The 19,570-nt window shown below is 55.2% G+C and overlaps 5 protein-coding genes across 5 annotated transcripts; 3 read left to right on the forward strand and 2 right to left on the reverse strand.

Annotated features, from left to right (window-relative positions):
• Window positions 1-113: 113 nt before the first annotated feature.
• COL26b_006914 (uncharacterized protein) lies at window positions 114-2,480 on the forward strand (the record flags this gene model as incomplete). Its single annotated transcript, XM_053179725.1, has 2 exons — window positions 114-1,388; window positions 1,452-2,480. The coding sequence occupies 2 exons, from the start codon at window positions 114-116 to the stop codon at window positions 2,478-2,480; spliced, it is 2,304 nt and encodes a 767-aa protein (XP_053036371.1).
• Window positions 2,481-4,296: 1,816 nt separating this feature from the next.
• On the reverse strand, window positions 4,297-5,357 carry COL26b_006915 (uncharacterized protein; the record flags this gene model as incomplete). Its single annotated transcript, XM_053179726.1, has 4 exons — window positions 4,297-4,513; window positions 4,575-4,843; window positions 4,945-5,164; window positions 5,281-5,357. The coding sequence occupies 4 exons, from the start codon at window positions 5,355-5,357 to the stop codon at window positions 4,297-4,299; spliced, it is 783 nt and encodes a 260-aa protein (XP_053036372.1).
• Window positions 5,358-8,502: 3,145 nt separating this feature from the next.
• On the forward strand, window positions 8,503-10,620 carry COL26b_006916 (uncharacterized protein; the record flags this gene model as incomplete). The annotated part of the gene is made up of 1 exon (XM_053179727.1): window positions 8,503-10,620. The coding sequence occupies one exon, from the start codon at window positions 8,503-8,505 to the stop codon at window positions 10,618-10,620; it is 2,118 nt and encodes a 705-aa protein (XP_053036373.1).
• Window positions 10,621-12,705: 2,085 nt separating this feature from the next.
• Window positions 12,706-14,783, reverse strand: CLF1 (NineTeen Complex (NTC) component; the record flags this gene model as incomplete). Its single annotated transcript, XM_053179728.1, has 2 exons — window positions 12,706-14,375; window positions 14,435-14,783. The coding sequence occupies 2 exons, from the start codon at window positions 14,781-14,783 to the stop codon at window positions 12,706-12,708; spliced, it is 2,019 nt and encodes a 672-aa protein (XP_053036374.1).
• A 753-nt stretch (window positions 14,784-15,536) lies between these two features.
• Window positions 15,537-17,462, forward strand: COL26b_006918 (uncharacterized protein; the record flags this gene model as incomplete). The annotated part of the gene is made up of 2 exons (XM_053179729.1): window positions 15,537-15,866; window positions 15,966-17,462. The coding sequence occupies 2 exons, from the start codon at window positions 15,537-15,539 to the stop codon at window positions 17,460-17,462; spliced, it is 1,827 nt and encodes a 608-aa protein (XP_053036375.1).
• Between the last annotated feature and the right edge of the window lie 2,108 nt (window positions 17,463-19,570).

Below are 19,570 nucleotides of genomic sequence, written 5' to 3' on the forward strand. Positions count from 1 at the left end.
TCTTTCTGGGGCCTGGCAGGATTCGATCTATAGATCATCTGTCCTGGTCCGATATACCCCCAACAGTCTTCCAAGGCATGCCCATTTCTGAGCCAGCCTTACCACGAGACACAATGGCTGCTCAATTTTCTTACGCTCAAGCCGCCAAGGGTCAGCCTTCGGCCACCCAGAGCACCGAGAACGTCAAGGACTCAGCAAACGGCGAACAACCCAACGCTGAGCCCAACGCCGTCAAGACCGCCAACGCTGACGAAGAGACGTCGAGAAATACGACCCTCAAGGCCCAGCTGGCCGCTAAGCAGGACTCTACCTCCGCACCAGCCGAGGTTAACAACACCACATCTACCGCGGCCTCCGTCGCCGATTCGCGACGTGACGACGAGGATGCCGCCACCGAGAGCTCGACCCGTCGAAGTGACAAGAGCGTCAGGTCAGCAAGTGCATCCACTCGCGTGACCGACGAAGCCGAGCCGAAGAAGGGCTCTAGGAAGCCAAGAAAGGGCAAGGCTGGTAAAGAGTCGAGCGAAGAGTCCAAGAAGGACAAGGCCGCAGAGCAAGAGAAGGAACTGCCCAAGGTCGAGTTGGTTGAGGCGCCGCTTCCTTCGGTCAACATCTGGACACAAAGGAAAGAGACCCAAGCCGCGAAGACCACTATCACCCTGCCCGCCCAACCCGCTCCCTCTCGATCAGACTCTGCTGCTGCGCCCACTGCCGACACTTGGCCCAATAGTCAGGAGTCTAAGAAGAAGAGCAAGATCACTGAGAGCTCTGACGCTACAAACGGTGCCGTCAACGGCACCAAGGCTCAGCGCAAGGTTGACGACGCTACTGCTAGGAGAACCGGCGCTCGTGGCTCCAGGCTGATCGAGAGGGATAACCGAGTCACCGAACTTCCTCCGCCTGTCAACGACGTTACCTCGTGGCCCACACCGGAGACGGCCGTTAAGGAGGCCGTCAAGGAAGAGAAGCGCAAGCCCGCCGAGAAAGCGGAGCGCCCAGAGGCTGAAGATGAGTCCGGTTCCAAGGGACGGTCCAAGGACAAGTGGGAGCGCATCGATTTCGTGCCTAGTGTGCAGTTTTCCACTCCTATTCCCTCGACAAGAGGTTCTCGCGGAGGAAGAGGCGGTGCTCGTGGTGGCCGCGATACCACTTCTAGAGGAGGCCACGGTGCTGCTGGCGCCGCCGCCGACAAGTCCGCGACAGCCCCCTCCAAAACCGGAGGTGAAGCCCGAGAGCGTGCCAGAGATGGTAACGCCCCTGCCAGAACCAACTCACAGCCTCCTGCTGCCGCGAAGCGAGCTTCCATGGACGTTACCAAGGAGCAGCGCAAGGCTTCCACACCTGCTTCCGGCGAGCGTACTAAGGACTCACAGTCGAATGCAACAAACGTAAGTCCAAATTCCATGGTGTTCGACCGGTAAAACTTTTGCCATGTACTAATTACGAACTAGGAACAGGCAGGACCTGTCCGAGGCGAGGGTCGCGGCGACAGAGGCCGCGGTAACTTCCGTGGCCGTGGCGGACATCCAGGCAACGTTCCCATGCACGCTCAACAGTCTTCATATATGAGCAACGGCAACTCTTTCAGCTCTCAGGGGCCTCCCCGCCAGTATGCTAGCCCCCCTCTGCACCAGGGTAACAACTTTGCTCCATCCTATGGCGGTTCTCAGTCTCGAGGAGGTCGTGGCGGCCGCGGCCAATCTAACGGTTCAGGACCTTTCCGTGGAGTTGGCGGCTCCAACGCCAACCGCGCTCGCCAAGTTCAGGCCAACATGGGTCAGCCTTCCTGGGACTACCAAACCATGCCTACTCCGCAGTCGGCTTTTGGATGGTATGAACACCTCAGACACATTGCCATTCCTCAACTTGAGTATTATTTCTCCCTGGAGAATCTTCTCAAGGACGATTTCTTGCGCAAGCACATGGACGGCCAGGGTTTTGTCCCGTTTGACCTCGTGCTTGGCTTTGGGAGAGTACGCGAGATGGGTGCGCATCCGGACGCGCTCCGCATGATTGCCTGCGAGTGCGCACAGCTGGACTACGTTATCGGAGACGACCACGTTGAGCGCGTCCGTTCTCGCACACACTGGCAAAAGTTCGTCTACCCAGCCCTGGACCAGCGTGTGGAAGCTGCGCGCAACGCGGGACCTCAATACTTTTACTACCGCTCCTTTCACTCTGCCCAATACACCCCAGGCATGATGGGTGACTACCCCGTCACCTCCCCCACCGGATACACAAACGGTGTTGAAAACGGATACATGCCTTATCCCACCGATGCTGCAGCCGCCGGCCACCCCAATGGTCAGCTCTCAGCTCATGTTCCTGAATTTCAACCCAGCGGCTCGGCTGAGGGCTCGGCCTCTGCTGATGCTGAGACAAAGGGTCAGCCCAATATGAATGGCACCGCCGAGACTCAAGGCAGCGCCACATTGACCAACGGAAACCACGCACAGCCTGCCGAAGTCCTTCAGTCCTAGTTGGAAGAAGAGGTCGATGAGGCTCGTGGTAGTGATGCGAGGGACGGCAGCAGCACAAGCAGCAGCAGCACTCTTCCTAGCCCATCACAGCGCGCGCATTTGGTGATGCGCTCAATGGAATCTATCAACGACATCCCGTATCCTGAGTTTCGCACACGCACACTGTGCAAGAGGCGGGACGCCTTGCCCGGCGTCGGTGCAGGCGTTCTTGCTGAAGATATCCCTAGCAATACCTCCGACACCGCTTGCGGCGTTCCCGGTGGTAACGATATGATATCCCTTTACCGGTTCTGGTCTCATTTCTTGGCTCGGCATTTTGATTTGGAGATGTTTGAGGAGTTTCGGGCTTGTGCAATGGCGGACGCAACGGGAGACACGGTCAGCACAACTGGCCTCAAAAATTTGATTGCTTACTACGAAACAATTCTCTTGGGAAATGAGAAAAGCAAGTGGCCCCTGGACGATGTCGAATCTCGTTATGAAGAAGCAAGAAAGCTCGTTGCCTGGATTGGCAAGCCTTAAGAGGCGAGTTGGGTCAGAGACACAAGGCAGAGATGTTTGATGAATTACGCAGTCGGGGAATCTTCTCTATCAATACCTGCTACACACGACGGGATTGAGATCATCCGCCACGAGATCGTGGTATACTGTCCATTCCCGAGTATCGTTGAGTCCATCACGTTTCTTGGTAGCAGGTTTGAGCCTGCCCGATCTTGGTGTCTCTGATGACAGACGGTTGGAAAAGTTGGTTGTCTTCTTACGATCGAGAAATTTGCGGAAAGGCTCCCTGCAGGATGCTTGGCGACAAGCTCGCGAGGGCTTGGTTCAGAAATAATGAGAGGGCGGAATAATTCAGGTGGGCAAGAAGCAATACCTTGCGTTAGGATATGGCCATCCTCGCCATATATTCCTGACGGAAACACACTATGATGAGACTCTCTTCTCCGGCGTACTGGGCATGGGCTCGACACAACGGACGTCAGCGGCCTGCTTTCATTTCTCGGTTTCTTTTGCCTCAAAAGGGACACTTGTCTCCCCTCGCCTATTGCCGATAGACGAAGAAAAAAGTTTCTTTTTACTGCACATAGCTTCTGCATGATTTTGGGAAATCAAGGGACATGAATTGCATTCGAGCGGTCAAAGAGGGATTGGAGGTAGTGGTTCAGGTTCTAGATTTTTCTCTCTCCCTCTCCTCATCTCTCTCTTCTCGCTCATCAGCATCGCACGGGAACGAAGGTAACAACTCCATAAGCTGTAGAGAGGTGGCCTTTATGTACGAATAGCGCAAAACTGGGGGGGAAAAAAAAAGTAAGAAAAACAAGAATAAACCTGGAGTGTTCGGCGTTTACGCGAGTTGATTAGTTGCTCAAAGCTCCTCGATATTTCGGCGTGTTCAAAACTTCACAGCGACTCGTGTCTGGGACCGCCATTTACTCTCGGTCGTGTTCTAGGACGGACTACTGTACATTCATTTCCGTGATTGCTGACTGGGCCACACAGAGCCCCTCAAAGCCCCCCAAGTCGAGATGGATGACGAAAGAGTAGTGGAAGAAATTACTGGGAAGGTCCAGCTGGTATGCATCAGGTGCATTTTGTTTCCGTCGTCAGATCATATTACTCATTACTGAATGTCATACAAGAAGACAGCCTAGAGACTGCCATCGGCCCTCATCTTTCGAAGATGCCAAAGAAGTCAAATGAGACGAAGAATTATGTACCGAAACTCCAAGCCCTTTTGTTTCCTACATGCCGTCTCCCATTCATTGTTCATGCGTTCTCATGCTCGGTGGTTTAGCGTTGTTGACTTAGAGGGCCATTAGAGGCCAATAACAAGACCGATGACAGCAACCACACCGGCAAGACCGTTGGCCATGGCGGTCGGGGCAGCATTGGATGGCGCATCAGTGCCGGAGGCGGTTCCGGAGGCAGTGCCGGAAGCCGCAGTCTCGGTGCCGGTGCCGGTGCCGCTGGCCGACTCGGTCTCAGAGGCGGAAGCGGAGCCAGTGGCAGTCGTCTCTGTGACGGTCTCGGTGCTTTGAGGTGGTGTTAGTGGGAGGCGATGACTGTGACAGGCGTGGAAGGACAAGAACTTACGCGGTAGTGGCCGCGGACCCGGTGGCGGTGCCGTTGGAGCCAATGATGGTGGAAGTGTAGGAGTTGCCCGCAGAGTCGGTGCCGGTGACGACACTGACGCTGGGAGTAGGCACGACGTCGGTGGTAATGGTGGTTTGGCTGGGGGTGACGGTGGTGGTCGCGACGATGGTGCTTCCATTCTCGTCGGTCGTGGTAATTGCGATCACAGTCGGGCGAGGAACTGTGACAGTGACCGTTGGCCTCAGCGAGTCGATAGCGGTCTCGAGGGCCTTTTGAGGAGTCAGTCAGTGTTCACATGATCTAGGGAGGGGCGGGGATGCTTGAGAGAGAAAGAGTTGCGCCGTTTGAGGAGCAGCACTACTCGACATACCTGGTACTGGCTGCTGTAAGCCGTTGGGACAACGCTGGCGAACCAGGAGGGTGCCTCAGTGGCTTTGAGAGCCGAGTAGATGACATCCTTGACGTCGGCGGTGACGCCGGCAGCGCTCGCAGCTGAGCCGACGGCCGAAGTCAGGGCCTCCCACTCGGGTTGGGGGATGTACTGGGAGATGAGGGCGTCGGCGGCGGAATTGAAGGCGGCAAGGTCGGACCTAGACACGCCGTGTTAGATGCCGTAGGTACATACGTGCGGGCTTCCGCTTGGGGAGGTTCCCGAGCGAAGTGGGGACGGGACGGGACGGGAAGGGAAGGGGGCAAGGTGACTTACTCGGGGTCCCGAGGACGGAGGCCGGCGGCGGCAACGAGGTTGGCAGCAAGGCCCAGGGACAGGATAGCGGTCTTCATTTTGCTGGTAGGGTTGTTCTTTTCCGGGGTATCACGGGGTTTTCTTTGATGGTGGAAAGGACGGCACGAAACGACCGGTCGAGAGAGGGTATCACTGGCTGTAGCAAACACGACTGTGTGAAGAGAGAATCAAAAGGAAAGGGATCACAGGATCAGCCGGCCAGGCCCATTGTTTAAATACCAAATAGCAGAAAACCTGGTGATGCGGTCAAGCACAGAAATGACGCCGTACGCGGTGAAGCTGGGCCGGGTACGACCAGGCCAGAACGAATTGGGACGCATTGGCATGGCGACAGTGGTTTGTGGAAGCGAGTTGTGAGTTGCGCGTCGGGTTCTGTGAGGGGACAAGGTGGGAAAAATCTTGGTGAGGGCCCCGGTCTGCCTTGGAAAGCGGAGGTTGGGTCGAGATGCTGCCCTTGCAGTTGCAGGTCTTGCAGCTAGCCAGCTCAGCTCAGCCCGGGGCCCATTGAGCAGCACCAGCATCATCATGAGCATCAGCTCCAACATGGCCAATCACCAGCAGCGGTATCGCCAGAGCAGCATGCGCGCAGAAGCTGCGGGAGCACAATGGGATCGGAGAAATAAAAAGCAAGGCAGCAGACCAGCTTGCTGGAGTGACGTTGATGTATCGATTTCGCCTTTTGCTTGCGTGTGCCACTGTGTCCGGTCGAATCATGTCGCCATTGGCTGCATTGCACAGCGTCCATGATTGCATCCAACGGAAACACGGGTGATGGCATTGTGGTGTTGGATCACTTGAGGGCGGGAGAGGGCAGGGGGGATGATTGGCGCCAGGTTGCGTGTTTGCCGGCCAAGATCGTGAAATGGGTTGACGGGGTTTGGGAGGCTGGGAGACATGAATAAGGGCGGTGGAGGGATGCGGTTGACGGGTGAAGCCCAGTGACTACAATACGGTATTGCCTTGAGATACCTGCTTGGTGGCCGACGTACCTTCGGCACCTTAGGTAGTGTAGCCAGGCGGTCCCACCATGGGTCGCATCATAGGTGCACCACGCTCATTGGCTGGCACCGTTTGTAGCGAGGGGATCAATCTGACAGAGGACCTTGTTTTCTTGAGAGGTACGGATACCTCGACACCTCGACAACCGACTCCTTGACTCCTCACCCGCGACCGTTTCCTCCCTCGGGCCTCCATGCACCTGTCCCATCAGCAATTCCTCCAGGCTCAGCCACACCACTTATACTAGTAATGATGGCAATGTGCAATGTGAGCCACACTGAGGTTGTCGGTCAGTCAGTCAGATGACCATACCAACCGCCACGAGCGAGGTGTGCGCCACGGTGCGATTCCAATGAGCCTCGAAAAGGACCGTGAACGAACGGAGGCCATTACGTCACTGAGTTGAGGCAGGCTTCCCCGCCACCCCTCAACGGTGTCCCGTCCAGTTTTCGCACATGTACGTACCTTGAGGCAGCTGAATGTGAAGGCCCTTTACCTTTAGTTGGATGACTTCGGAGTACTCTAGCTGTGCTTCCATTCCTGCTCGGCGCTCACGTTGCTTGCAATCTATCTGGGGCCCTGTACGGAGTATTTACAGATCATTCATTACCGCGCAATCACCAGCAGACATGTTGTGTCAAAGGGAAACAGATGTCCTAGCCGGCATGTCAACAGACAAGTGAGTGCCAGCAACGGGCACTCCGAATTGCCCATGTCAAGCCCACCGGGGCGGAGCTGTCAAAGACTCACCCGACTGAGTGTGATGCTGTCCAGCGTCCCGTCAGATTGGATTGGCTGATGGCCTTCTGTTGAGGTCTCAGCAAGGTACCTAAGGTAGCCTCTCTGCCGGCGCTCGGCCTATTTGTTAGGCTCATTCGCGGGACGGCGGCGACACCTGAGTGGCTGGAGAGCCTCCCATTATGATATCATCTTCCACCGACGGGACTCACTGGTCACATGGAAGCCACCGTTCTGCGCAGGTCGTGCAAGAAGGTGGAGGGCGCTGCGTGTCCCAGCTGCACCGCCAGGAATACTGGGGGGCCTCCTACTCTACTGCGGACAACCAAAGGCAAGGCCAGCGACATGAGCAAAACCATGTGCGCGCAGAGACGTTTGCTGCAGGTTTGGGCCTCCAGAGTCTGTCTGTCTTCTTTGACCGTCCATCACCTCCACTTGCTCGCAACCAAGACTCGGTAAACCACGCATCGCCTTCGCCTGGCGCCGACGTCCTTCGGCCTGTCGCATGGAACGCCCGTCTTCGCAGCCACTTAGATGGGCACTAAGCCAGCGTCGTTGCACACTAGGTAGGCAGCCTGGCTGGCGTCCCGCTTGATACCCAAGCAGTCAATCAGGGCATGGGGCCAACACCGGCATGAATGAAAATAACCAGAAAAAATAAAACTAAGCACCACGGGAAAAAAGCACACTATTTTCGGTCTCGGGGCCATCCATTTTGCCTGGCTTGGCCCAACAAGTGTTGAAATCAAATGACTCTGCAAATAGACTGGCTGCTTCGTTTAGATGGGCGGCCGTATTCCCTCCCTCAGCGACGAGCCGGTATCCAACCATGCTCCAGCTGTGCTGCACTGACCTGGCTGTCTGGATCCCGCACACTCCGTCCAGTGCCTGCTGCAAGTTGCAATGCTGAGTCGTCAAGCACTTGCATCCATGTCCAAAGGTGGTCACCCACAGTGTCCCAACCCTGCCCGTCCTGCCCTGCCATGCCCTGCCCTGCCCGGTCTGCGTGTTTCTGGCTGGCTGCTCTGCCTGAACTGTTCAGCATTCCACGCCTGATTTGCCTTTCCTTCCCGTCCTGCTGGACCCTTGCCTCCCCACCCACTTCCACCACTTCCACCTCTTCCAGCCCTGGTTCCCCCCGGTCTGCGGTCATCATTTCTTAGGCTCCCCTCCTCCCTACCTAACCTCTACTCTCCGTGACTCGCCTGTTCATTCTTCTGTCTTCAACACTTCATAAACGCAAAAGGACTGTCAAAGCGGCAGCCTGACACACAAGGCAAATATACCGACATATCTTCCATCAGCACTGACGTCCACCCGGTTCGTGATCGGTCCTGCAACTCAACTTCGTACAACTCCCACCAGACCCATCTTATACCCCGCGCCAACACAACCAACCTTTTTGACGGGCCTTCCTGGCTCCTTCACCTTACCCTCTCTGACGGCATGAGTTACGATTACGAACCTCACCGCACTCGCCGCTATGTCCGCGAGGAGCGACGTGAGGAGAGAGTCGACCCCCGCTACGCCGACGACCCCTACCTGAGGGTTTACGAGTCTCGCGAACTGGTTCCCAGGGCTCGGGAAAATAGTGACCTCTCGGTCGAGGAGGTTCGCCGGGACTTCCCTCCCCCAGGATACAGAGACGCAAGGAGAACCCGTTCAGCCGAACCTGGATATTACGACGATTACCGGGGTCACGATGATCGGGACCGTGGCTACTACGACCGCGATTATGACCGCCGCAGCAGGAAGGCTGGCAGCCTTTATTACGAGGAGGAAAAGAGATCACGCGAGCGTGTTCTCAATCAGCAAGAGAAGATTCTAGCCGCTGTGGCCGGTGCTGCTTTGGCTTTCGGTGGCAAGGAGCTCTACGATCGGAAGGAGGCCAAAGACCATGGCGGCGACGTTGAGCGCAACTACCTGACATCCGCTGCTATTGGTGCTGCCGGCGCACTCGCTGGCTACCAGGGTGCTGAGTTCTACAACAAGCACAAGGAAAAGGAGGAGCGAAACGCCACGTACGTCTTGCATCGTGGCCGCGATGGTAAAGTCACCGAGTACTACTCCGATGATGAAGGCGGTGAGAAGGAGAAGAAAGGATCAAAGTCTTTTCTCGAGAACGCCCTAGCAGCCTCTGGTCTGGGAGTCGCTGTCAAGGCTCTCACGGGCGCTGCCGGTGGTGGTCACCACGATGACCGCCGCAGCGACACGAGAAGCCGCCGTGGCAGCCCAGACTCTAGAGGTTCTCGGTCCAAGTCGCGCGGTCCCGGTGGAGAGGCTGCGAACAAGATGCAAAAGGCCGCCATGGCATCTCTAATTGCTGGAGCCACCGAGGCTTTCCGTGTCGCCAAGGAGCCCGGTGGCTGGAAGGGCGAGAAGACCAAGCGTATTCTCACTGCCGCTGCTGGTGCGGCTACCATTGATGCCGCGCAGAGCGGAGAGAAGCAGAGTAAGCTGGGCTTGGCCGAGTCTGTCATTGGCGGTCTCGTAGGCAACCGCGTTATCAACGGATCCAAGCGTAATATCGAAGAAGATCGCAGGACCGGCCGAAGCAGGTCTCGATCTCGCGCTCGTTCCGATGGCGGGGGCGGCGGACCAGGGCTGGCAGCTCTGGCCACGGCCGGACTAGGTGCTTTCGGCGCAAAGAAGGCCATTGAGAACGTTCGCTCTCGTAGCCGCGGCCGTAGCGCCGATTCTTACGACAGCCGAGCGTCCAGCCGCGACGGTAGACGTCACAGAAGCAGAAGCCGCAGCGTTGTGGACTCGGCTCGGAAGAAGCTCGCCAAGATCGGCCTTGGCAGCGATCCCGACGACAGAGAGAGAGACAAACATGCTCGGGACGACAGTTACTACGAGGATCGAAGCTCCCGCCGCGGCCTGAGCCGCAAGTATTCCGACGAGTATGATGACGGTTACGACAGGGGCTACGCCCGTAGTACGCGCGATGGATACGATGACGATAGATCGTCTTACACGAGCGGCCGGCGTCGGGACCGCTCCCGTCGCAGGGGAGCACGATCGGACGCAAGCTCAGACTCCGACCTCGGGGATTCTGATGATGATGAGAAGCGGGCAAGAAAGATGAGAGGTAAGCAAGTGATCACAACAGGCCTTGCGGCCGTTGCCACCATACACGCAGCACATGGGGTCTATCAGAGTATGGAAAAACGCAATGCACGGCAGAAGGCTGTGAGGGAGGGTCGGCTGAGTCCAGAAGAAGCCAAGAAGCTCAAGACAAAGGCAATGCTGCAAGATGCCGCCTCTGTCGGAATCGCAGCTCTTGGTATCAAGGGTGCCTGGTCTGAGCTCAAGGAAGCCAAGGAGATGACGCACGAGTGCAAGCAATTTCAACATGAGAAAGCCGTTCGACACCAAAAACGAATTGAGAGGCAGAGACGGCTCAACGGCAGTGATGGCGGAAGACGCGGCAGGGCCGACGACTGGTATACTTCGTCTTCTCCGCGGACAGATCGTTATGACTACGGATCTGTCTACATGAACGGGAACCCTTACTCTGCGGGTCCTTTGCCAGCGCCTCCTGTTGGTTACGACAGGAGGTGAGGGAAATCCATGAGAAAACTGCCCAGTACAGGCACAGGGCTGCAATGTCGATCAACCGATCGGGCATCCGCGTTGCCATCCCATGAGCAGCTTCCACGCCTCCGCACACTACTTGCCAACGACACACAACATTCTTACGACTTTCAAAATGGTATCAAAATTATACGACGACTTAACGACATGAGCACAAGACATGATGACACACCAGTTGCGCGTTAAGGAAGACAGGAGAATTTTGGGTGTGAGCAACAGATGTAGAACTGGCTTTCCACGAAACCCCAGCTGCCTTGCATTGCGTTCACTCAGATAGATGGATTCCCCTTCTCCCCTTTGTTGCAGAAGCTACACATGGAATTTCTGTTGTACTACGAACTATAACTGATTATCATTTCAACGTGACAGACCGTCGCCGTCATTAATCGGCCAACAACTGCCAGGCGTTGCGGCGCTGGCCGCGCTTCTCCTCTCGTCAGTCCCCACGGGTGGCTGTCGTACCAGTCGGGAGAATCTTCCGACATGGGGTTCGGGCAAAACGAAGACATGAATGGCCCCTTCGAAAACACGATCGAGACCGATCGCCAGGGTCCGATTGGGGCCAGCTGTGCTGGTTAGGAGGAGTGTGGCGAGGTTTCACACTGACTTGCGGAGCGAACAGAGCCTAGAACGCTGCGGGAGCTGACCCCTGTTCCTGAGACAAACCGGACATTTTCACTAGCGCAGAGCGGCGGTGAGGGATGACGACGTTCGAAAGATTGGGGAAATGCGGGATGATGATATGACGGAAAAGACGGCTTTTAGCTTACAGTTACTCAAGCCAACACGCGCATTCTTGGGAACGGGGCTGTGGGGGAAACTTTGGTTCCCAGCCAGCCCAATCTACATGGATTGATTTGCGATGGGTCATTTCCATGCTCTCTCTATCTGTCTTTTTATTTCTCTCTTTTTGTTTCGCTCTCAGCTCTCTCTCTCTTTCTCTGTCTTTTCTGCTAGGGCTGGCTTCTTTGGTTTATGCTGTATACAGGGATGGTTATGTAGTTTCCGATTGAGCCATGAGACACGACATGCACCCGCCGAATCCTTTGTCAATCTCGTCCACTGCTCAGTACCGTGTGAAAGCAAGCGATTTGGTGGCTGTTTGATAAACGGTCACCTCCGAGACATCCCATCCGCGTCTTCTGGATGCGAAGTTGGCGCGGCCCCGCGAAGAATTGCCTGATCGGCGTGAGGCATGTGGCCTGCTTCTGCAGCATGCCCAGATATCATGGTGTGTGCTTTCCGCTTCCTCTGCCTGGCACATCGGTCGGGAGCTCTCACCAATGAGGGGCAGGCGGACTCGGTATGAAAATGCCTAGACCGAATTCGTGTCACGCTACAATGATATATGCGCCGTTGGTGCTGGTCTTCTTCTGCTCGAACCGCGACACACCAGCAGAAAGAAGTCCAAGGCAGCCAAGAGATATGGTTTGAAAGTCTTTCTCGCCAGTTCGAATACCAGCAGATGTGACATACATCACGGTAAGAAATCCAGGGGTATCTAGCACTCGGAGGGCTCGCGACAGCCGGCCTTGAGGTGTTTAGTGCGGCGTCGTCATGGTGTCGCACAGGGTGCAGCTGAGGAGTTAGACTGGCAATGACATCATGCATGGTGAAGCTCCACGGATTGTGGTCCCATCTGTTTGAGTGCCTGCCGTTGTGATCCTTCATACATGCCCCATTCCAACATTGAGGTTTTGATTGGCCACACATTGTCATATGACTGGGTAATGCATTTGTAGCATCTCGATGAATCCAACGGTTTTCGTAGCCAAAGAGTGATAGTGGCTCTAGATAGATGGTTCGCTCGTAGCAGTCCGACCTCGAGCACGCCGCGTCTTACTAGCTTCTTACACGGGCTTCACAAAATAAGGCTGGCAGATGGGTATTCCCGTGGTCTGAACTTTGAATTGATTAGGCAAATACATGAGACGAGACATACTTTGTCCGAACCCGTCTTTGGTAGAGCCAACGATTTGAAGTTTATCTTGACTTCGAATGATATCGTTGGCACAGGTATGATACATCGTCGAAATCTCCCCTAGCCAGCTTTCACGTCGTGGCGTCTGCCGCTTGTTGCTTCCAGGCCTGCGCCATGGCCAGCAAGTTTGACAAGTTTTGTGATTGTTTGTCGTCTGCCGGGAAGACGTAGTCGATGTACTCCTCGAAGCTGTCATCCTCCAGACGTCTTCTGCGCTTCGTCTTGCGCGGCATCAGCTTTTGCACTTTTTCCACATTGTCCTCAGCGCCGTGCATTCGCTCAAACGACAACCAGGCATTGAGAAGTGTCACGCTCTCCTCCTTGAGGTCCTTCTCTCGCATGCTCTTGTGCGCACGCTCGAACACCTTGCGCGCTCTCGCCTTCGCTACATCGCTAATCGGCGCTTCCTCCTCCTCCGCTTCCTCATCTTCCGGAATGTTAAGCTCGAAGTGGGCATAACTGATCCAGACCTTGACATGATCCGTCTTCTCGAGGAGACGCTCATAGAGCTCTCTCGTACGATCGTACTCGCCTTCCTCTTCCTCAAAGTCAATGTACGCCTTCCACAGGAGCTCGGGCATGTCTAGGACCATCTGGTTGACGGCCAGCTCAAAAATAGCCCTCGTCCGGTCTAAGTCATCGAGGCCTCGCTCGAGCTCGGCAAACTTGATCCATGTCTGGCAATTGGCCGGGTTCCACTCAACGTGCTTTTCGTACAGTGTCCGGCACCGCAAAAATTCAAAGAGCTTGAGTTCTAGCTCAATGTATCCCCTGAACAGCTTGTCTTTTGGACACATGCCGATTGCTTGGCCAAGCGTTTTCCGAGCGCTTGTGAGCTCGCCCTGTCGGATTTCGAACTGGGCTTTGAGGAGCCAGATCTTAGCAAAGGTGAACTTCTTATGAGGTATGAGCTCCAAGCACACTTTGTAAATCTGCCGAGCTCGCTCAACATCTTTCGCCTGTAGCTCCTCAAAGATGGCGTAGTTGATCCAGAGGTAGATATAACGCCTCCAAAATCGCTTCTCCTGCGCAGGCGGCACCTGGGCGACGGCTCTCTCATACACATCTCGCACCCTATCCAAGTCGCCCGCTGTCTCCTCAAGCCTCGTGTAGTCAAACCAAGTATCGTAGTTCTTTGGGTTTTCCTTTACTTGGTTCTCATAGAAGACGCGACGTTTCGAGAGCACGACGTCTTCAACGCCATCTCTGTCCCCGAACTGCTTCTCAAACGTGGTGTACGCTTTGTGCAGGGCCATGGACTTTGAGCGGGGGAGTCGGTCCATGGCGTATTTGTAAATCGCCCTGGCCCTTTCATACTCTTTCATCTTCGCTTCGAAGCGAGCATAGCTGACGAACAATTTCTCGTCGACGAACTCGTCTCCCAAAGCCTCGACGGCTATCCCGTATACTTCTCGCACCATGTCGCTGGTCCCGAACTCTTCCTCGAACCGTGCCCACTTGATCCAGTTTCTAGGCTCCGGATGAACCTGTGTGAACTTCTCGAAGATGTCGCGGGCTCGGTCGTATTCTCCATATCGCTTTTCTAGCTTGATGTACGCGCTCCAGGCGGCTTCGTCGGGTTGCCACTGCATCCAACGGTCGAACACGCTACGGGTCTTTGGGATCTCGCCCAGCATCTCCTCCATGTAAACGTATTTGTACCACAGCTTGTCGACGCGTGGGAGCCGAGCGACGGCTCTGTCGAACAGATTTCGAGCATGGGAAATGTCGCCATTTTTCACTGCCAAACCGTTAGTGATATTGTCCCATGCGAGCAAGGTCTGGCGGGCTCGTACGTACTTTCTGATTCGCAGTATCTTATCCACAATGGAACGGAATTAGGATGCACATCGAGTGCTCTTTCGAAAATGGACCGCGCACGACGAAACTCCTTCTGTTCCAGCTCCCACTGCGCATATCGCATCCAATTATTGAGGTTCACTCGGTTGCGCCGGACATAATCTTCAAACTCCCTCCGCTTTCGTCCCTGGAATTCGTGGAGCTCCTCCAAGTCGGCAAAACGTTGGGTAGGGGCTTGCAACGCGACCTCCTGACGGTCAACCGCCTCGCGCAGGAGTTGCTCCGCGGATATTTGCACCGGCGCGGGAGCCTTGTTCTTGACCTTTGGAGGTCCTCTAGATGCCTCCATGATTTTGACGGGTGCCCAGGAGGCTTCGCTTGCGAGTATTCTGGTGATTACAGGCAAAGTTGTCGAATCAATGGTGTTGCTTGGTACGCGTAGCCGTGAATTCTGATTAATGTGAGAAGCGTGTGCTCCTGAAAATCCCGAGAACTGGCTGTCGTTGAGCTTGTTGCTCCACACGTTGTTGTTGCAGTTTGGCCAAGGTTGAACCAACCTGCAGGCAGGCAATGAAAAAGCATGGACACTTATTCTTATCGGATAATCAGCCACCCCGATAACGAAGTGGCTGGTGGGTTCTGAAGACCGCGTCTGCCAGCAATACCCGTGACCTGACAGAACTGATTGAAGATTTCAAATTTGTAAGAGGCTGTCGACTGTATTATGTCGTTGGAGCGGAACTACTGCTAACATATCCATCGACCAGCTATCTACTGCTGCAATATTGGGGAAGGTAAGTGCATCTCCCCAGTCTGTTAAGGCACCTAAGTTAGGGGTTAGGTTGTTGGTGGTTGTGAGTACCTTCCCTGCATCAAACTCCCACCTGCCCAAAATAAAGTGGGCCCGATCACTCAAGGTAGGTGGCACAGGCACGAGTTCGCCTCTAACGTAGCCTTGCAAGGCTCACAGGAGATAACTTTTCGTCACAACAAATTCATCATTTTCACGGCGCCAGACTCTCAGTACGCGTGCTGACTTGCAAACGAAGACGGCAAACGAAGACGCGCGAGGAACGCGGCGAACGCGACGACATCTTTCACCATGGCTACGCTTGCAGAGGAGCTTTTCAACGATTTCGCTGACTCTGGCTCGGAGGCCGACGAGACTCGGCAAGATGGCAATGATGCACTGGGTCTCGACCTTGCGCCCCAGACGGTCAATCACAGCTCGTCAAACGACATGGACTTAGACGCAGATGATAGCGAAGCTGATGCAGATGACGATGTCATGGCTGGCGTGAGTAAAGGCACCGTCGACACTGTCGAGGACGCTGAGGATGCCAAGTCCAAGGTCGAGAAGATGCAACTAGGCGGCGTGAACGATGTTCGCAGTGTTGCCAGTCTCATGCAGACCCTGGAACCCGTTATAGAGGTTAGTAAACACTCACTGAACACGTCTGGCTCTATTGAAGCAGTGTTTACATCTCGTTTTCGGAGAACTAGCCCTGACTTCGTACCTCGAATGCTGCAGAGAATCGCACACTATCAGTCGCAACCTACTCCGACTCAGCTCATCGGCAATATCGAAGATCACCCCGAATACCATCTCCTGACACAGTCGAATAGTTTGTCAACGCTGATCGATAGCGAAATCGTTCTCGTCCACAAATTCATTAGAGATCACTACTCGATCCGGTTCCCCGAACTCGAAACGCTCATCACCAACCCGCTAGAGTACGCCAAGGTCGTGGCCATCTTAGGAAATGGTCCCCTGGATTCGGAGAACATCAAGACTTTGCAGCATTCTACAGACAACCCTCTTAAGGCGTCACTTCGTTCGGTACTCGATGGTCCATCCCTGATGATCGTGACGGTGGAGGCCACGACAACCAAAGGTCGTGAAATGTCGCTAGATGAACTCATGCGAGTGCAGAGAGCATGCGAGATGGTGTTGTCCTTGGACAGGGCGAAGAAGACTCTTACAGAATACGTTCAGTCGCGCATGAACCTTTTCGCGCCGAATTTGACTGCGATGATCGGATCTTTGACTGCTGCGCAGCTATTGAATGCTGCTGGAGGGCTGACGGGTCTGTCCAAGACGCCCGCATGCAATATTGCTGCCTGGGGGTCGAAGAAAGGAGCCGGTGCAGCCGGTCTGGCTACAAACATTGGCATTCGCCAACAGGGATTTCTCTATCACTCTCCTATTATTCAAGGCATTCCCAACGACCTCAAGAAACAGGCCATGCGCATTGTCGCAGCAAAGCTTCTACTCGCTGCTCGTGTAGACCGAGTTCACTCTAGTCCCGACGGCTCGACGGGCGAAGAGCTCAAGGGTCATTGTCTCGAGCGACTAGAGAAGCTTACGGAACCACCTCCAAACAAGGGCCCCCGAGCGCTTCCGGTCCCTGACGATAAACCATCGCGCAAGCGTGGAGGGAGAAGAGCTAGAAAGGCCAAGGAGGCTACGGCCATGACGGAGCTACGCAAGGCGCAGAACAGGATGGCATTTGGTAAAGAGGAGAGAGAAGTCGGTTATGGCACGGGAGAGGGCACTGCAGGACTTGGTATGATCGGCCAAGCCAACGACGGCAGAATTCGCAACCTGCAAATCGACCAGCGGACGAGGGCAAAGCTCAGTGCCAAGAACAAGGGTTGGGGCGGCGCAACTTCGCTGAACGGGGCAGCATCCTCCCTTCGAGGGTTCGGGCAAGCAAACTCCAACATCGACCTGCGTGGCAAGGGTCTCAGGACGTCAGGTGTCGGCACGACGCTTGGTGCGCCTACGGGCACAGCGTCGTCACTGGCCTTCACTCCCGTGCAGGGTCTAGAGCTCGTCGATCCCAAAGTCCAGGCTGAACTCAGTCGAAAGCGGAAGGCCGAGGAGGACCGATGGTTCAAGGGAGGAACCTTCACGCAAGTTGCTGGCTCGTCCAATGGAGGCTTCAAGAAGCCCGACCTGCCTCCCAGCAAAAAGGTTGATACTGGTGCAGGTAAAATGGGACCTCCACCTCCGCGGAGCGGCTGAGAAGTCAAGCCATAGCAACGTGGAAGGTAAAACACCAAGCATGTCCATGAAGTCTATCTCTTACCCGAAAGACTGATTCCGGCATTTAGAGGGGTGTGCTGGCAACGAGGTCCGCGGCAGGTTTGGCTGGGCCGGCACGGTCGGCGTGCGGCGTTCTTGGAGGTTTGCTATTCGGAAGGGGGCCGTTCGACATGGAGCAATGGAACGGGAGCTTTACCGTTGCACGTAGGTTTGGAGGACATGACGTCCCTGCCAAAGACGTATTGGTTGTTTCCTCTCGGCACCTATTTCCAAAGTTGAGATGTAAGATTCTTTGTAACCGTAATAGCCAAAAGGCTGGTCAAACGTTTTCTAGCGCTGCCTGTGCTGCATCAGGAAGCTGTCATGTACGTAGCTACTTGTTGTCTTCTTGTGATGTATGCTTCCGTGCGGTCATGCCACTCTGGCCCATGAGTGAATCTTTTTGGTCCCATCTTGGAGGTCATCACCTTATCACACCAAAAAGCGTTGACGCTCGCCCCTCCGTAGCAGGGAAAGAAGAGAGACTTGGAAACCGTCGGCAGGTTGAAAGTTTAACTAGACTGAGGGCCGTGGTGGCGTTTATTAACCCTTGGTCTATTCCTGTTATGGTTGGGGCCAACGTGAGGCGAAGCTTGCAATTGCTTGCCACGATCTTGTTGGTCCAGTTCTCTAGGTCTACGCAGTGCAGTCAATGTTCTAGTTCTATTATGGGGATGAGAATACCATCCTGGTTACTATCCACCGAGGGTTTAGCTATTTCGGTATGCGGAGAAGCTTGTTGCCCTCCATCTGGGAGAGGGGGCATTGCGTTCCCAGCAAGCGTCTGAAGGCAATTGCGCACGAGACGATGTTTAAAATTCTGTAAAGGGGTCTGTGAAGACAGCATGGCCGAAGTGAAAAGGGCAAACCCATGGAACATGCAAAAGTCAGGCGCGAAGGGGAAAGAAGAAACAGCCCCGTCACCAGCGCACTGGTCGCCAGCTCAAGCCGCCACGCGTTGCGACGGCGCCGAACCGCCGCCCTTGCGAGCATTACAGATCCTGGGTAGCCATGAAACAGGACTCTCAAGCCCTTCACTTATAGCTTTGTCCGGCTGCGATTCTTTCTTTTCTTGTCGTATTCGATTGGCCTTGGGTGCACCGGACTGGATTCCGGGCGACCGCAATCCGTTAGATCGAGGTTGTAACACCCAGAGTTTGTCTAGACAGGTCGTGTACGCGAGACACCTGCATAGGACCTACATGTTGATTTGATTGATACTGGATACTCCCGCGGTTGCGTCTAGACTGCGCTCTGGCTCACATTCGGCCGACGAGTCTCTGCCTCTGTCTCTCTACGACAGTGGCCTTGTGCCCGGGGAAACGGCGATCCTTCAGGTGGGGTTCGCCCTCCGTCGACGGGCGGGCCAGCAACAGTACGCAGTAGGGTTTTCGGCGATTTTCCTCCGCGGTCGAACGAGCAGCGGGGCCGGACTGCATTCTTATGGCACGATGACGTATAGGGTGCAAAGTTACGGAATTGTACGCAGTATTCGCTGGGCACGAGGGGGCACATGCAGGACGGACGGGGGGAGCAGACGAGAGTGAGGAGTGGGGATACCTTAGGTCATCAAGTGGATTGTCCCCGCCTCGCCGAGAAGAAATGGAAGCAGGCGGCGGCCGATGAAAAAAAGAGAAAAGGGGAGGGGTTTCTGCCGAGACCCTGAAGTATGCTATCGATGCGCCCAGAGCCCTGAACGAAAGAAGCACTATGATTAACCGGCGTTGCTCCTTCACGCTGTGGCTTAGGGCCTTCCTTACTATGGTAGACAACATAGACGTCTTCTTTTGTAGCGGCAGACCCCAAAATGCCATGCTTTCGCAGCTCACTTTGATGGCAGCTCCGAGATTTGACTTTGTGGCTGCAGCTTGCACCCATGTCGACGGAAGGTCCAGAACTTCAGGGACCAAAAGATCGTCCTGATACCCGCAGGGGATGTCCCCGTTACTAGTGGATCCTAGCAAGGAAGACTCGGAGGACTGACCTCAGATACCTCAGGGGATGCAAGGGTGACCACAGCGGTGGGCAAGGGTCCTCGTCCAAAAAGC

Source organism: Colletotrichum chrysophilum (genome assembly GCF_026319265.1).
Source record: "Colletotrichum chrysophilum strain AFK26 chromosome Unknown scaffold_53, whole genome shotgun sequence".
Taxonomy (NCBI): domain Eukaryota; kingdom Fungi; phylum Ascomycota; class Sordariomycetes; order Glomerellales; family Glomerellaceae; genus Colletotrichum; species Colletotrichum chrysophilum.